This window comes from Phaenicophaeus curvirostris, chromosome 3 (genome assembly GCF_032191515.1).
Source record: "Phaenicophaeus curvirostris isolate KB17595 chromosome 3, BPBGC_Pcur_1.0, whole genome shotgun sequence".
Lineage (NCBI taxonomy): Eukaryota > Metazoa > Chordata > Aves > Cuculiformes > Cuculidae > Phaenicophaeus > Phaenicophaeus curvirostris.
In genome coordinates this window covers 45,433,554-45,447,677 of record NC_091394.1, presented here as the reverse complement: position 1 = coordinate 45,447,677, position 14,124 = coordinate 45,433,554, and the positions used below count along the sequence as shown (strand labels likewise).

The 14,124-nt window shown below is 37.6% G+C and overlaps 1 protein-coding gene across 2 annotated transcripts in view; it reads left to right on the top strand.

Annotated features, from left to right (window-relative positions):
- The window catches only part of ANKRD12 (ankyrin repeat domain 12), a 69,309-nt gene that overhangs the window by 34,130 nt on the left and 21,055 nt on the right, over nt 1–14,124 (top strand). For both annotated transcript variants that reach the window (XM_069853844.1, XM_069853845.1), the window contains 4 exons: nt 5,217–5,363; nt 6,341–6,541; nt 10,608–10,750; nt 12,323–12,470. In XM_069853844.1, coding sequence (XP_069709945.1) covers nt 5,217–5,363; nt 6,341–6,541; nt 10,608–10,750; nt 12,323–12,470 — 639 coding nt within the window. The remainder of the gene's footprint in view (nt 1–5,216; nt 5,364–6,340; nt 6,542–10,607; nt 10,751–12,322; nt 12,471–14,124) is intronic.

The window sequence follows — 14,124 nt, the reverse complement described above, 5'->3', positions numbered from 1 at the left end:
CACGAGCCCTGAAGTTTTGATTTTGTCTTTTTAGTTTATATCATTTATCCACTAAGGGGGCTATTTGAACAAATAGAATATTCTGTTAGTTTGGCATGATTTGTTTCATGAAATCCACATACTAAATTATTTAATAATTTGTTTTACTGATGCATTTAGAAATTACTTGACTGGGAATTTGTAACTTATCCAAACAAAAATAAAACCCAGATACGTTATTGGTTGCCTTGGGACATAATCTATCATGCATAAGATTTCCTAAAATGATCATTGGTGATTTTAATGTTTCTTTTGCTAGTATCTTTAAGTACTGTGAATGAATTTCATGAAGCTTTTGTACAAATAGGTGGTCAAATGCACCTAAATGACTGTTTCACATAACTCAGGTATTTTTAAATCCTGTTTTTAAAGTGCTAGTTGAAAAGCTTACATTGCAAATGGAAAGTCTTAAAAGGAATGTGATCCAGATAGATTTGATGGCATATTATAAAAGTTATTAAATAAAGATAAGCGAACATGAAGCCACTTGGAACGGTTTTGATTTTTATTCTTTTAATAAGAAGTTCCCGGGTGGTTTGTTTCTAACTGCTGAAGAACACCAAAAAGTGACAAAAAAAAAATCAATGTAAAAGAAAATATTTGTATACCATAGACTTTGAAAACAAAATGCTTAAAATCTAAAAAAAATAAAAGCCCAAACCACAAAGTAATTCACTTCAACAGTCAGTTTTACACATTAACTTCTACCTGAACTTAATTTCTTAAGCTGATGTTACGGTCTATTAATGAAGTTATTATTGTTTAAATTTTATAAACATCTAGTACACAGCCTTGAGAGGTTCGCTGTTACCATGAGACAAAGAGTATCTAAAAAGTCAAAGTTCCTGAATGCTAAGTTGAAGGTCTGCTGCTAAATAAAATGTAATGTACTGCAGGTTGATATTCTTGGAGCAGTGAAAACGAATTTTATAATATATTCTGCAATAAGCATAACGAGACTTCCCAATAATTTGTAAGATTTTTTCTGTGTAAATCTGTAGCTTCTTCATCACGAGCTGCATTGTTGTTTCCCTTGAATTTAAAAAAAGAAATAAAATTTTGGGGTTTTACTACCTTATTTATTTATTGGTGTATAAAAATTACTTTTATATGCCCTACTCCCTTCCTTTTGCTTCCTTATACCCCTTTTGTCCTACCTTGGTTTATTTTGTACATTCAGAAGCAGAGCATGCGCATGCGATCTATGGGGAAAAGCAATAGCCTCTTGCAGGACATACTCCACCTAATGGATTTTCAGGTGCACCTGCTGTAGTCCTGAGGTTTTAAGTTTGTTGTTGTTCATATTAATTTTGTGTATTGATGTGTATACATTTACTGAAAACACGTATGAATTCTCTCATAAATTTAATAGAATTCCGTCCTTTTTGAGTAGTAAAGGCTTAATTACGGTATAGCTTGGTGAGAGCAATTGTATTCTTATTTGCTATATTTAATTGGTAAGCTCTAGAAATGCTTTGCAAATCTGTGTAAACAAAGAGTAATAGAAGAATCATTTGCCTCACCGCTGAAATGCATTGGAATATGTAACGGAAGGATCTTCGTGTTTTTGACAGCACTAAACAGGGTATGGGAGTAAATAGCACTCATTTACTAAGCAGGCTTTTCTAACAAAACAATTTAAAAAAACCAAAACCCAACAGATAAAAATACCTGAATAAGTACGCTGTATAGTAAAAAAAGCAAAAGCTTGATTATCGAAAGATTTATTTCATTTACTTTGGTTTAGTATTTTCTCAAGATGAGTATATTTATAAAACGGTAAAAATAATTCGGAAGGAAAATGAATGTTTTTCAAGAATCTTGAGCAGTTAATAGTGTAAGCTAAGAAACAGCAGATCATGCTAGACAAACTGAAATGTGTTGTTTTGATCAAAGTGCTGAATTAATCAGTGAAGGGGGTGATGTACGTTATCCTTGCAGAGAGAACAGCATATTCAGAATGAAAGCTGAAAGTACAATTTCATTGTAGGTTTTCTTTACATTTTCCTATGCAGGCATTCTACCAGTAGGGCAGTTGTGTTGATTTGGATTGTGAGATGCATGCAGTTTAGCAAAGGCTTATCAATTACTTCTGTAAAATGGATCTTATTTCCTTTTTAAGCATGAGGGATAAATGTGCAAGGGTTTTGGTTGGTTTTTTTTTTAATATATGTGTAGATCTGTAGCTTTCCATTCTTAAAATAGTCTTACTCATAACTGGTTAGTTTGTAAAATCACGTATTTCTTTTTTGGTCACTGTGAAATTCAACGTGTGCACTCTTTACATGCCTTCCTATGTCTCAAGAGCATTGCATTACTGGAGCCTGTGTCTGTAATCAAGCCTAGAAGATGAGACTTAGAGAAGGCTAGGAAGGCAGAAAATAAGTCGTGAGGGAACAAGTGAAACAAGGAAGAGCACAGAGGGGGCCTAAGGCAGAAGTGGAGAAAATCAGAAGATAAAAAAGAGTCAGCTTGGGGCTTAATGAAATATGCAATGGCATGGTTAGGAACCTCAAAGGGACTTAAACTTCTAAATTGTAATTTTTATTAATTTTTGTCTCTCTGCAGATGGTCAGTGAAATTTGCCTCAATGGAGTCTTTTATTTTAAGATTGTTCCTTTTGTAGGTGATAGGTTGTGGGTTTTTTAAATGAAGTTTTTATTATACAGGTGTTTGAGGCTGACATTTGGGAAAGGAAACTGAGAGACCTATATAATCATGGGGACAGTGATAAAAACAAAATCCCCACCTCTGACTTTGACTTAGCTTAATTGCATTTCCATGATTTTTTTAGTATGGCCCAAAATACTGAGATTAACTAAAACAGGGTGAACAGTATCTCATGAGATGGTAATCAGCCACAGTAATAAGATAAAATAACTTATTACACAAAGACCTAAAAAGATCATTGTGGCAACCAGGTTTATTTAACTAATAGTAACGATCCCCAACCAAGTCTCAATCAATTCCCAGCCAAGTTCTGGCATTTTAGTACAGCCAAATCCAGTTTGTCAGTCCAACAACTTTTCCCCCTGCCCCTCTTTCATTTATTTCATAGTCGTCATCATAATTCTCAGATCTCAGCTTTGTTTCATGTTCTTTCTTGCTTTATGGGAGTTAGCGCATCAGTCAGCCACAGAGGAGAAAAAACAGGCAGTAGATATTCCTCCTGAATTTGGTCCCTACCTTTGTGGTTATTACTCCAGACCCTGGGGTCAACTGGGATTACCCATGACTGTGGGATGCAGTGTCCTATCCAGCTGTTGGAGGCCCTTCAGGGAGGTGGCCAGTAGGGAGGCTTCCAAAAGGAGAAGGTGTGATAGAGTGAGCAGGATCTCTGGAAAAGCTAATAGTGAACCTGGGCTTTTAGGGAAGGAAGCCAAGGGAATTATTTGATCAGAATTTGGAGATTGTGTTTCTATTGGTTGAGTCTTTCTGAATATTCTTTAGACCATTCCTTCTTGACAGTTTTGGTTATAGTTTGGTTTTAACTCTTTCAAAAATTTTAATACCAAATCACCTAATTTGTGACTAAGATTCTTTGAGCTATCTTTTATGTCCACTGTGTTTATGTTCAAGTAGTAATTGTAAGGGCTCTGAAAAAAAAAGACATTATAAATCTAACATGTGAGTAATATAAGCTACTTACAAGATATAAAATATTGAATTTGATAAGAACTTGGTAGGACAGAAAAAGAGCAGTTGCCTGGAAAGATGATATAATTACATAAAATGAATGGTTTTCACTGCAAATAAGTGCAAACTAATAAGTCTCGAGAAAATATAGTTAAACCATAATGACTAGGCAGGGAGATCTCTGGAAAATGAATGGTTTTCACTGCAAATAAGTGCAAACTAATAAGTCTCGAGAAAATATAGTTAAACCATAATGACTAGGCAGGGAGATCTCTGGAAAATAGTTGTAGTAAAAAAAATTTGATACATTGAGAGTTTGTACTGGTTTGATGTTAATACCATTAAATACTGCTCCAATTAAAAAAATTTATTAAAGTCACTTAATTGCAAATTGGTTGTTTTCTGTCATACTTTAACCTAAATGCCTTTGTTTGGTTTATAAGACCTTTATGCAGAAAAATGAAGGAAGAACTTTTGAAAAGAACGGAAGACATAGACCAAAGTTTCCAAATTACACAAAAAAATACTGCTTTTGAAATGTGTTAGGTATTAAAGTTGTCTGATTTCAGAGCACATTTAACCAGTCTGAAGATCTGTGAGAGTTTGTAGGTACTGAATAGCTTTAGAAAGTATCTTCTTATTCAGAAATGTAATTTTAGGTCCTGGTTTGAAACTTGGACATGAAATATTAAACAACTTCCATAAATATTGATAAAAAGAAAGAAGTTATGTCTGTAAAATAGCTGTGTGCTTTTGAAGGATATTGGTTTTTAAGAAGTTGCTCTAAGGAGAAGTAACAGGATAAGTTTGAGAGAAACAATCTGGCCTCTTCTCCCAAGAAACAGTGGACAGGACAAGGGGGAATGGCCTCAAGCTGTTCCAGAGAAGGTTCAGGATGGACATCAGAAAGAAATTTTTCACAGAAAGGGTCATCGGGCACTGGAACAGGCTGCCCAGGGAGGTGGTTGAGTTACCTTCCCTGGAGGTGTTTAAAAGACGGGTGGATTGCGTACTCAGGGACATGGTTTAGTGGTTGATAGGAATGGTTGGACTCGATGATCCTGGGGGTTTTTTCCAACCTAGTGATTCTGTGGTTCGGTTACCTAACAAATGCCTGTATTTTCCTAATTTTTAACGTGGTGTCTTGAGAGAAGTAGAATAGAGCACAGTCTGGGACCTGTATTCAAGGCTGATAGTTGACTAACTGATCTTACAGAATTTTTTAAGGTTCTGACTCACTTCTCTGAGAATTAAAGTTGTGGCATATACAGTCTTCCTGCTGTGAAACAGGTTTTTGATCTTTTAGAATTTTTAGCCATCCTCCTTACGCTCTAAGTGCTTTAACTCAGTGGCTTATTAACCTGATTTGATTAGAACAGGTAACAAAAACTAATGCAAATGCACTAAATTAGAGATGCAATTTCTGGTTTTCATTACCTGCCACCAATCACCAGTTCACATACCATAAAAGATTGTGTTTATTTCTAGAAAAATGTTCTAATAGAACAGCAGCTTGAGTTTATAAATATTGATATTTCCAGAGAAGGAAGGTCCGGAGAAAAAGAAAATGAAGAAGGATGCTGGAAATAAGAAATCAGCACCGGTTAGCATTCTTTTTGGTTATCCTCTGTCTGAGCGCAAACAGATGGCACTTCTCATGCAGATGACAGCAAGAGACAACAGTCCAGGTGATCTTTAGTTAACTTTTTTTTCCTCCTGCCTGTTTAATTCCAACCCAGTCAAAATATTCTGAGCCATGATGTTTTTCCACAGTCTTTGATTTTTGTTGAAATTGTTCAGATTTTTCATAATTGTGATGAAACTCTTATTTTGGATTGACAAGTAATTTGATGAAAAATTCTTGTGCAAAGCTTTGTGTTATGATAGCTATAAAATGTGAAAATCTTTTCTTCCTTCGATTGTTTTTTGCCTCTCAAACATTGTTCCATATGCATTATTTCAGAACTGAAATGTTATCTGGGTATTTTTTGAACTTTAACTACTGTCTCAGTGTCTGAATTTGGAGCAGGATTTTAATTTAGAAGGAAACTGGATAGTTTTATTAGGATTTAATTGGAGAGAGGAGACACCTTTTTTAATTCCAAACTTTGAATTGTCCTTGGTCCAGTTGTATTTTTAAAAAATCTTTATAGACTTACATGTTCTACAGGTGTAATGTTTTTACAGAATTGGCATTTAAAAGTGGATAGCTGCATTTCCTTAAGAAACTATCCAGACCACCCAAAACCACTTGTATTGGCACAGCTGAAGAGCTGCGTGGAGTACAATACACAAACAGTAACTCCATAAACTGCCATCCTGCTACCTAAATTATAGTGGAATTGGGCTGGAGGAGGGGGAGGCAGAGTAGATACTAACCTGCATGGTCACACTTTGTCTTGTTTCAGCAGAATTTATACCAAACCTTGTAGTTTGGGTAGACTTCATCTGCCCTTGAAACCTACTTTAAAAATAGTGAGATTTTGCAAAACGCCCATTTGCACATTGCAGATGGATGTTGTGTTAATGAAGTGTCCAGTACATCCTTTATTTAAATATAATTATTCGCAGGTTATTGGCGTCTTTGAATGGAAGTGGTAAAATGAGGTAAAGTAAAACTGGTGTTAAATAACTTAGAGTAACCATTTAAAAACTTATTTTGTAGATTCCACCTTAAATCAACCCTTACAAACAACACCAGCACAAAAGAAAACTCCAAGCTCTTCTTCAAGACAAAAAGACAAAGTTAACAAGAGAAATGAACGGGGGGAAACTCCTCTACACTTGGCAGCAATTCGAGGGGACGTTAAACAAGTTAAGGAGCTAATCAGTTTAGGTGCAAATGTGAATGTAAAAGATTTTGCAGGTAAGTTCTCTTGACTGTGCAAATTCAAAATTAATGCTGAAGTTGTTATCAGAGGTTTAGTTTCAGTTCATGCTATATGCGAACAAAAATACCACTTAAAACTTACAAGAAATCCCATTTTTTATTTCCGATAGCAGTGGTGTTACTGGGACACTACAGTACGGAGTATGTTATTAGAACAGTATATTGATACCTAGAGCTTTCAGTTGTGGCCAGGGCCTTTGCATGCTAAGTATTTACAAAAATATGTGTGCACACCTGCTAAATTTTGTATAATTATACTAGGCAAAGTCAGTAATTGATAATGGAATTCTAGGCTATGTGTGGAAATGTAAAGTTTAGTAACAGTGAAGGTGGTAACATAGTAATGTACATTGTCTTCTTACTGGGACAGCTGATACATGCAAAAGCAGATGAGTGTGGTATAACTTGCACTTGCCATCTAATCCTGCTAGATTAATAATCATTTTGATGTGTTGCTATTTGCTGTGATTTCAGCACTGGTTGATGAGTTTTAAGACAAGTTGTAACTTGTACCATATCTTTAGTATCCTTTACTTGGTATCTTTCTTTACCATCTGTTTGTCTGTAAGACCTAAATAATTTTTTGCAACTTGCTGGCAATCTTTTGTCTGTTTTGCTTTTGTTACTCTCACAGTAGTTAAGTTTCTACCTATTTTAGTAAAAAAAAATCCAGCAGAATAAATATGAGATCCACAAAGTAGTGCTTTCACAGAAGATGGAACCTGCAGTTTTGAGTTCAGTAGTTGTCAGTTGTTGGTTGGCCAGGCACTAAATTAAATTCATTTACATACTGAAATAAGCCAAAGTACTTGCTGTTTTTTCCTCACCCAGTGTAGAAGGGCATAGGAACGAGAGTATTGGGTAGAGATTTAGGGCATAGAAGGAGATTGGGGTAACAAGGAGGTAGGTAACAGAGTGAAAGGAAGGCTAAATCAGAGGATAAAGCATCGAGTGAGATGTGGATATTGTTGTGGGTTGGGTTCTAAGAGATATCTATAAAATGATAAGATTCAGTAGATGTTTGTCTCTGAAATGCAAGGACAATTCTAAAAAATAATACCAGTACCAAGTGTGCATTATGTAAATTGCATAGCTAGCTGCTCCTAATACTCTGCCTCTCAACATTGTCTCTAAACACTGGCTTTTTTGCCTCTGCGGTAGAAGTGGATCATGGGAAAATGAGCAAGTAACTGTAAGCAATGGCCATGTTGCTTTTGGTTTTATTCAAGGAGAATGTGCTTCCAATGGGAGGGGTAGCGCTGAAGAAGATGACAGAATTTATAGGGAGCTGCTGGCATCCCAAGGGAATAAAGATTATATTGAGAATTCTAAGTAGTATAATTAAGTGGCAACGCTAGTAATTTCAGGTTTTTAGAGGCATTGCATAATAGAAACAAAAATACAATGAAGATCTGAATGAGAATTTTAATTAGACTTACAGCAAAGCTCGGTTTATCAGTTGAATGGTTCTCAGTGGGAATGGGCAAGGTGAGCTGAGAGAGGAGAAATTAAGAACTACAGGTTACAATTAGTTGTAGCTCAAACTTGACATTAAGAGAAGGTATTAATGAGATGGACTAAAATTTTGATTTTCTGTGAGAAACAGATCAGTAATTCTTTGGTTTGTGGAGAGTAGCTGAATTTGTGTTTGAAGATAAGGCTGCCCAAGACTGGCATGTGAAGGAAGAAAAGGAAGGAAGCAGAAGTAGAGCCCTGAGAGATCTTCAGAGAAGTTGAGAAGAACTTTTTGAGAAGAACAATTTGAGAAAAGGAGGGGGAGGTCCAGGGAAAGACAGACCCATAGAAATCACAGGGAGAATAGAAACACTTCAAGAAAAGATGTCGTGGTGGGTTTGCTTTGGCTGACTGCCAGACACTCACCCAGCTTCTCTCTTTCTTACCCTCCTCAAGGTGGCAAGGGAAGAAAATAAGATGGAAAAAAGCCCTTATATGTTCAGTTAAAGACGGTTGAATAAAAAAAGCAAAAACTGCACATGCAAGCAGAGGAAAAAGGAATTAGTTCACTATTTCCCATCAGCAGGCAAATGCCCAGGCACTTTCTGGGAAGAAGGGGCTCAGCAGGTATACATGTTGCTTGGGAAGACAAACGCTGTAACTACAAACATCCCCCCTTCCTTCTCCTTTCCCTGAGCAATTACTGCTGGCCATGACATCATATGGTAGAGAATATGCCCTCTGACAGTTTGGGTCAGCTGTCCTGGCTACTTGCCCTCCCAACCTCTTGCCTGAGGGGAGGGGAGGGAAGGAAGACAGAAAGCCCTGACACTGTGCAAACACTATTCAGCAGCAGCCAAATCACTGGAGTGTTATTAACACTTTTTTAGCCCCAAACACCATGCACAGCACTGTATGGACTGCTGTGAAGGACGTTGACTTCATAGCTTCGTCCCAACCTGACCTGGTACAGATATTTACCTAGTTTTGAAGGCAGATGAAAGGCTGAGGAGAACGCCTGAGAGCTGGTTCTGAGAATCAGTTGGGAGTAAGTTGTTAAAGCCCTCATTCAGAACTCTGGAGGAGGTGTCTAGGATCAAGTGAAATACTTTTCCATTGATAATCCAAAATGAGAAGCAGAGGTAGGTGGCTGAGCTTCAAAATCCTGTGCAGAGCAAGAAGTAAAGAAGAGATGTAGAGGATCTGAGTGGTGAGTCATGAGTGGAGAAAAATAAGAATTTAGGATGCAGTGAGGTTTAGAGAATTAGAGTTTTTTTAGCTAAGAATTTGGCAGAAATAAATGAGCAGAAAATGAGTTAGTAATGGAGGAAAGAAACCTGCTTGTGGGATATCTGCCAGAATGATACTGCCATGTGAAAATAAAAGTAAGGGAAACAGATGTCGAGAGCAAGCCAGAACTAGAATTGGCAGGACAGACATTGTTATAATATAGAAGGGCAAAGCAGTAAAACATGGAAAAGAATGAATTATGGAGAGAATTAATAAGGGGAAAGAAGACGGGGATCAGAAGGCTGAGAGCAGAAAAGTGTCATCATTGTGGGTAAGTGGGAAAAGGGCAAATAACAAGAAAATGGAAAGAAGGTGGTGGTAGCCAGGCAGTGTTGGAAGTGACTGACCCAAGTGATGACTGGAGAGGAAATATGGTGTATAATTGTTATAAAATAAGGTAGAAGCATTTTTTTATTAATTTCTAATACATTAGAAGCTAGGTAAGTTAGAGGTTTCTTGTACCTCTTCTTCATGGATTTACAAGACCATTACTGATCAGACATAGAGTTCAAGTGAATAAACTCTTCCAGACTTGCACTAGTTATGTTGGAAACAAAGTTGAATGCCTTCTCAAAACTGGGGTTTGAGAAGGCAGCAGCAGCAGCAGGGCAGCTACAAAGTGGAAACCATCAAGTTGGGGGAGGGGAAATTGAGGTAAGGAATATAGCATGTGTGGGTTGATCATTGCCTTCAGTTCAGGCTCTGCTACAAAAAATGAGCACTGAACTTAAGATTATCGACGTGGGAACCAAAACTGATAAAAATTACTCATATTCTAGGAAATACCAGGAAGAAGTTCTCTGCCAATGTTTACTAATAGTTTACTATCTAGACTAAAAGCTACTAAATGTTATTAGTGATTGCTGGTACATATTCAGTGGCTCTAAAGGAGCACTTGTTGTGATAATTTGCCATACTTATTCTTTCTGTAGTGCTTTCCAGACTGTTTCGTATAGAACAATGTTACTTACATGGACGTAACATTGTGTTCAAATGCTTGCTAGTCAAAGAATTTCTAACATGTTTATCCTGGGGGCTTTGTACCAAATTTTTGTCTTTTGCTATTTGATTAGTGATTTCTTTGTTCAATTTAATCACAGTAATTATTTGGAATTTGTCATGAGTCTTAAAGTTGATAAGGCATGTGTTATTCATCAGGTAGGTGGCCAACTCCTTGCCAACTACTGTTTGTGAGTGTATTTTAAAATGTTTCAAGGCAGTAGAGACATATAGCACAGGAAAAAACCCAAACAAATCTTTGACCTTTCAAACTTACACTTCCCACTCTTCGCTATAGGTTGGACTCCACTGCATGAAGCTTGTAATGTTGGTTACTATGATGTTGCTAAAGTCCTGATAGCAGCTGGAGCTGATGTGAACACACAGGGCTTGGATGATGATACACCACTTCATGATTCTGCTAGCAGTGGGCATAGAAATGTGAGTGTACTGGGAGAGTGGGAGGGAAATAAATAGTTGGTTTGGAATGCTCAGTTTTTAGAACAAATCCTAACTGTCCTGACTGCTGTCATACAGTTTTATAATTCCGCTTCTGCTCTTTTGGGGCCGTCTTAAAGTTGCTTTGGGTTTCTTTGCTTCATTTTGCTTTTCATCTCACTTCTGTTGCCAGATATTTTCTACTAGTATCTATTTTCTTAAATATTTTAAAGTTTCACTTTTACCTTTTTAATGAAGAAACGTTTTGATTACTTTTTGGAGATAGATTTTACTGTATAGAATTCTCAAAAGGAGAATGTCTTGAACAATGTACTGTGGGTTTATATATATATATAGGTATATAAATATTTAAAGGTATGTAGTCTACACTTATTTTCATGTATTTGTTCATGGTCTTTGAAATAGAGGACTGATGTATAGATATTCCTAAAGTATTTTTTTTTTAATTTACCTATATGTAATATGGTAAATAAATATGGTAATATACCAGTATGACTTAGGGGAGAAGATAAATGGGGCACTTTAGGTATTTGACATTAAGTTTTAAATTTGTTCTTGTTTTCTGCAAACTATATGCAGAGTTATTCCACTCTCCCTATGTATCTCTTTTATTTCATTACTATGTGTGTGATCTGCTATATAAAGAAAACATCCTTAAATCAAGTATACCTTCCAAACAAAATGTTTGATTGAAAGAATCTTCTGGAAAGGCTAGAGGAATTATGTTAATCTGAATGTGAGATTTTTATTAACTGTTTTAGGAACTGTTTCTTATGGGTATCTAAACAAAAGTGGGTCTTCGAATTAAACTTGTTTGAGATTTTGGGGAACAGGACCTCTTGCTTGTCTCGTTTCAGTATATGTACTTGTGACCACCTCGCTGACGTTATGTATCAGAGAAATTCTGAAATTTGTTGTTAACATATCAGTGTCTGCTCAATTTCCCTATTCTTAGTATGTAGGACAAAAAAAAACCCTAACTCATACTGGATACTGTGCTGAAATTGCAGTGGCCTTGGTATCATTGTAACTTTAACAATTTGTTGAGCTTGATGCTAGAGAAATGGATTTTGCTGTGTTGTATTCAGTGGGGGATAAGGGTAGTTTGTTCCTCCAATAAAGTACTTGGATCTCTGTCAGGACTTCTCTGAAATGTTATGGAAACCAATAGTACTGCTGCTGGAAAAACTTTTCCTATTCCTTAGAGTTAAGTGCTATAAAATTTGGAGCAAGGAGGTGAATCAAGTGCGGAGGAATGGAGAGCCTGGTAGGTGAGGAACCAGATGAGTCATGTGAGAAAATTCTAGAACAGCAAGAACAGAAGGCCACTGTTGCTTTTCTTTAGTGTAACACAGAACAACTTTCTTTAGTTTTTCTGATGACCATCTTTAACAGGCAGATTACATATACCTGGACTTTGCATTTCAGTTGCTTCAGTCTTGCTTTGCAGTCTTGGTCTCAGATTATCTGCATTTCATGTGCAATGGAAGATTTTAATGCTTGTCTAGTAACATGTTGTGGAAAACCTAAAAGCTCATTTATTTAATGCTGCAGATTGTGAAGCTGTTGCTTCGACATGGTGGAAATCCATTTCAAGCCAATAAGCATGGGGAGAGACCTGTTGATGTTGCTGAAACTGAAGAACTGGAAATGCTGTTGAAAAGAGAGGTGCCCATCTCTGATGATGAGGACAGTTGCTCAGGTAAAAGCAGCTATTTAATTGCATACTTCAAGTGCATCAATTCACCTGAAATTAGGTGGTTTTTATCTTTTGCATAATGTTAGCTGTTAAGAATTGTTGCACGTAGCAATTTATATTGCTGAGGTAGTTTTCCACTTCTAGTTTTAAAGGGAATTTTCATATCTTTTAGTTGAATTTAATTGTCTGAGATGTTTATTCTGACTTTTCTTTTTCTCTCTCACTCTTTAGTAAGCCCTTCTCACTCTCCAAATCAACCTTACCTAAGAATGGTAGAGACAGATACAGAGAAAAATACCACTTTTATTATAATGTGAAGTGGTTTCCAAGAGGTCTTCCTTGGGGAAAATATTCCTTAGTAGATTAATTGGGAGCTAGTGTCACACATGAGTATAACTCGGTTACAGTTTGTGAAGTCCCTGCCAGTGGGGGTATCACTGGTTTGTGAAGGTCACCAGGTAGCTTGTTTATGTGGAGGCAGTAATTCTTGGCTCCTACTGTATTTCTGCAGATTGAGGAGCAGGTCTTGCCTCTTGCAGCATAGAAAGAACTATGTCTCCTTGGAAGCAACAGTTTCTTGACCATTAGTAACTTGCTTGAGTGTCAGGCAGGAACGTTTTATTCTGCTTTTACAGAATCTTCAGGAATTCCGATTCTTTAGAGTCAAAGAAATTGCGTGGATTGAAAACTGGCTGAATGGCCAGCCCCAGAAGGTAGTGAACAGTGGCACAAAATTTAATTGGAGGCCAGTAACTAGCAGTGTACCTCAAGGGTCAATACTAATTCCAGTCCTGTTTATCGTCTTCATTAATACTAATTCCAGTCCTGTTTATCGTCTTCATTAGTGATTGGGGTAGAGCGTACCATTGGGAATTTTGTTGATGATGCAGGATGAGGAGGAGTGGCTGATGCACCAGAGGGTCATGCTGACATCAGAGGGACCTTGACATGTTAGAGAAATAGGTTTACAGGAACCTCAGGTAGTTCAACGAGAAGTGCCAAGTCCTGCACCTGGGGAGAAATAACATCAGGCACCAGTACAGGCTGGGTTCTGACCCAGCTGGAGAGCAGCTTTGCAGAAAAGGCTCTGTGGGTCCTGGTGAACACAAGGCTGACCAGGCCAGTGGTATCCTTGGATGTATTAGGAAGAACGTTGTTGAGGCATAGAATAGGTTGAGGGAGATGATCCTTCTCCTTTACTGAGCACTGGTGAGGCCACAGCTGGAGTGCTGGGTCCAGTTATGGGCTCCTGGTTATAAGAGGGATATGGACATGCTTGAGAGAGACCAGTGGAGGGCCAGAAAGGTGGTGAAGGGACTGGAGCATCTCTCCTGTGAGGAGAGGCTGAGAGAGCTGGGACTTCTCAGCCTGGAGAAGAGAAGGCTCAGGGATATCTTACCAATGTATACGAATACCTGAAGGAAGGGTACAAAGAGGACAGAGCCAGGCTCTTTTCAGTGGTGCCCCATGACAGGTCCCTCTGAACAGCAGAAAACGGTTTTCCACTGTGTGAGAGTGACAGAGCACTGGCACAGGTTGTCTGGGGGGGTTGTGGAGTCTCCCATTATTGGAGATGTTCAGAACCTGTCTGGCTGTGATCCTGGGAACTGGTTCTAGGTGGCCCTGGTTGAGCAGTCTTGTTGGACAGGATGGTCTC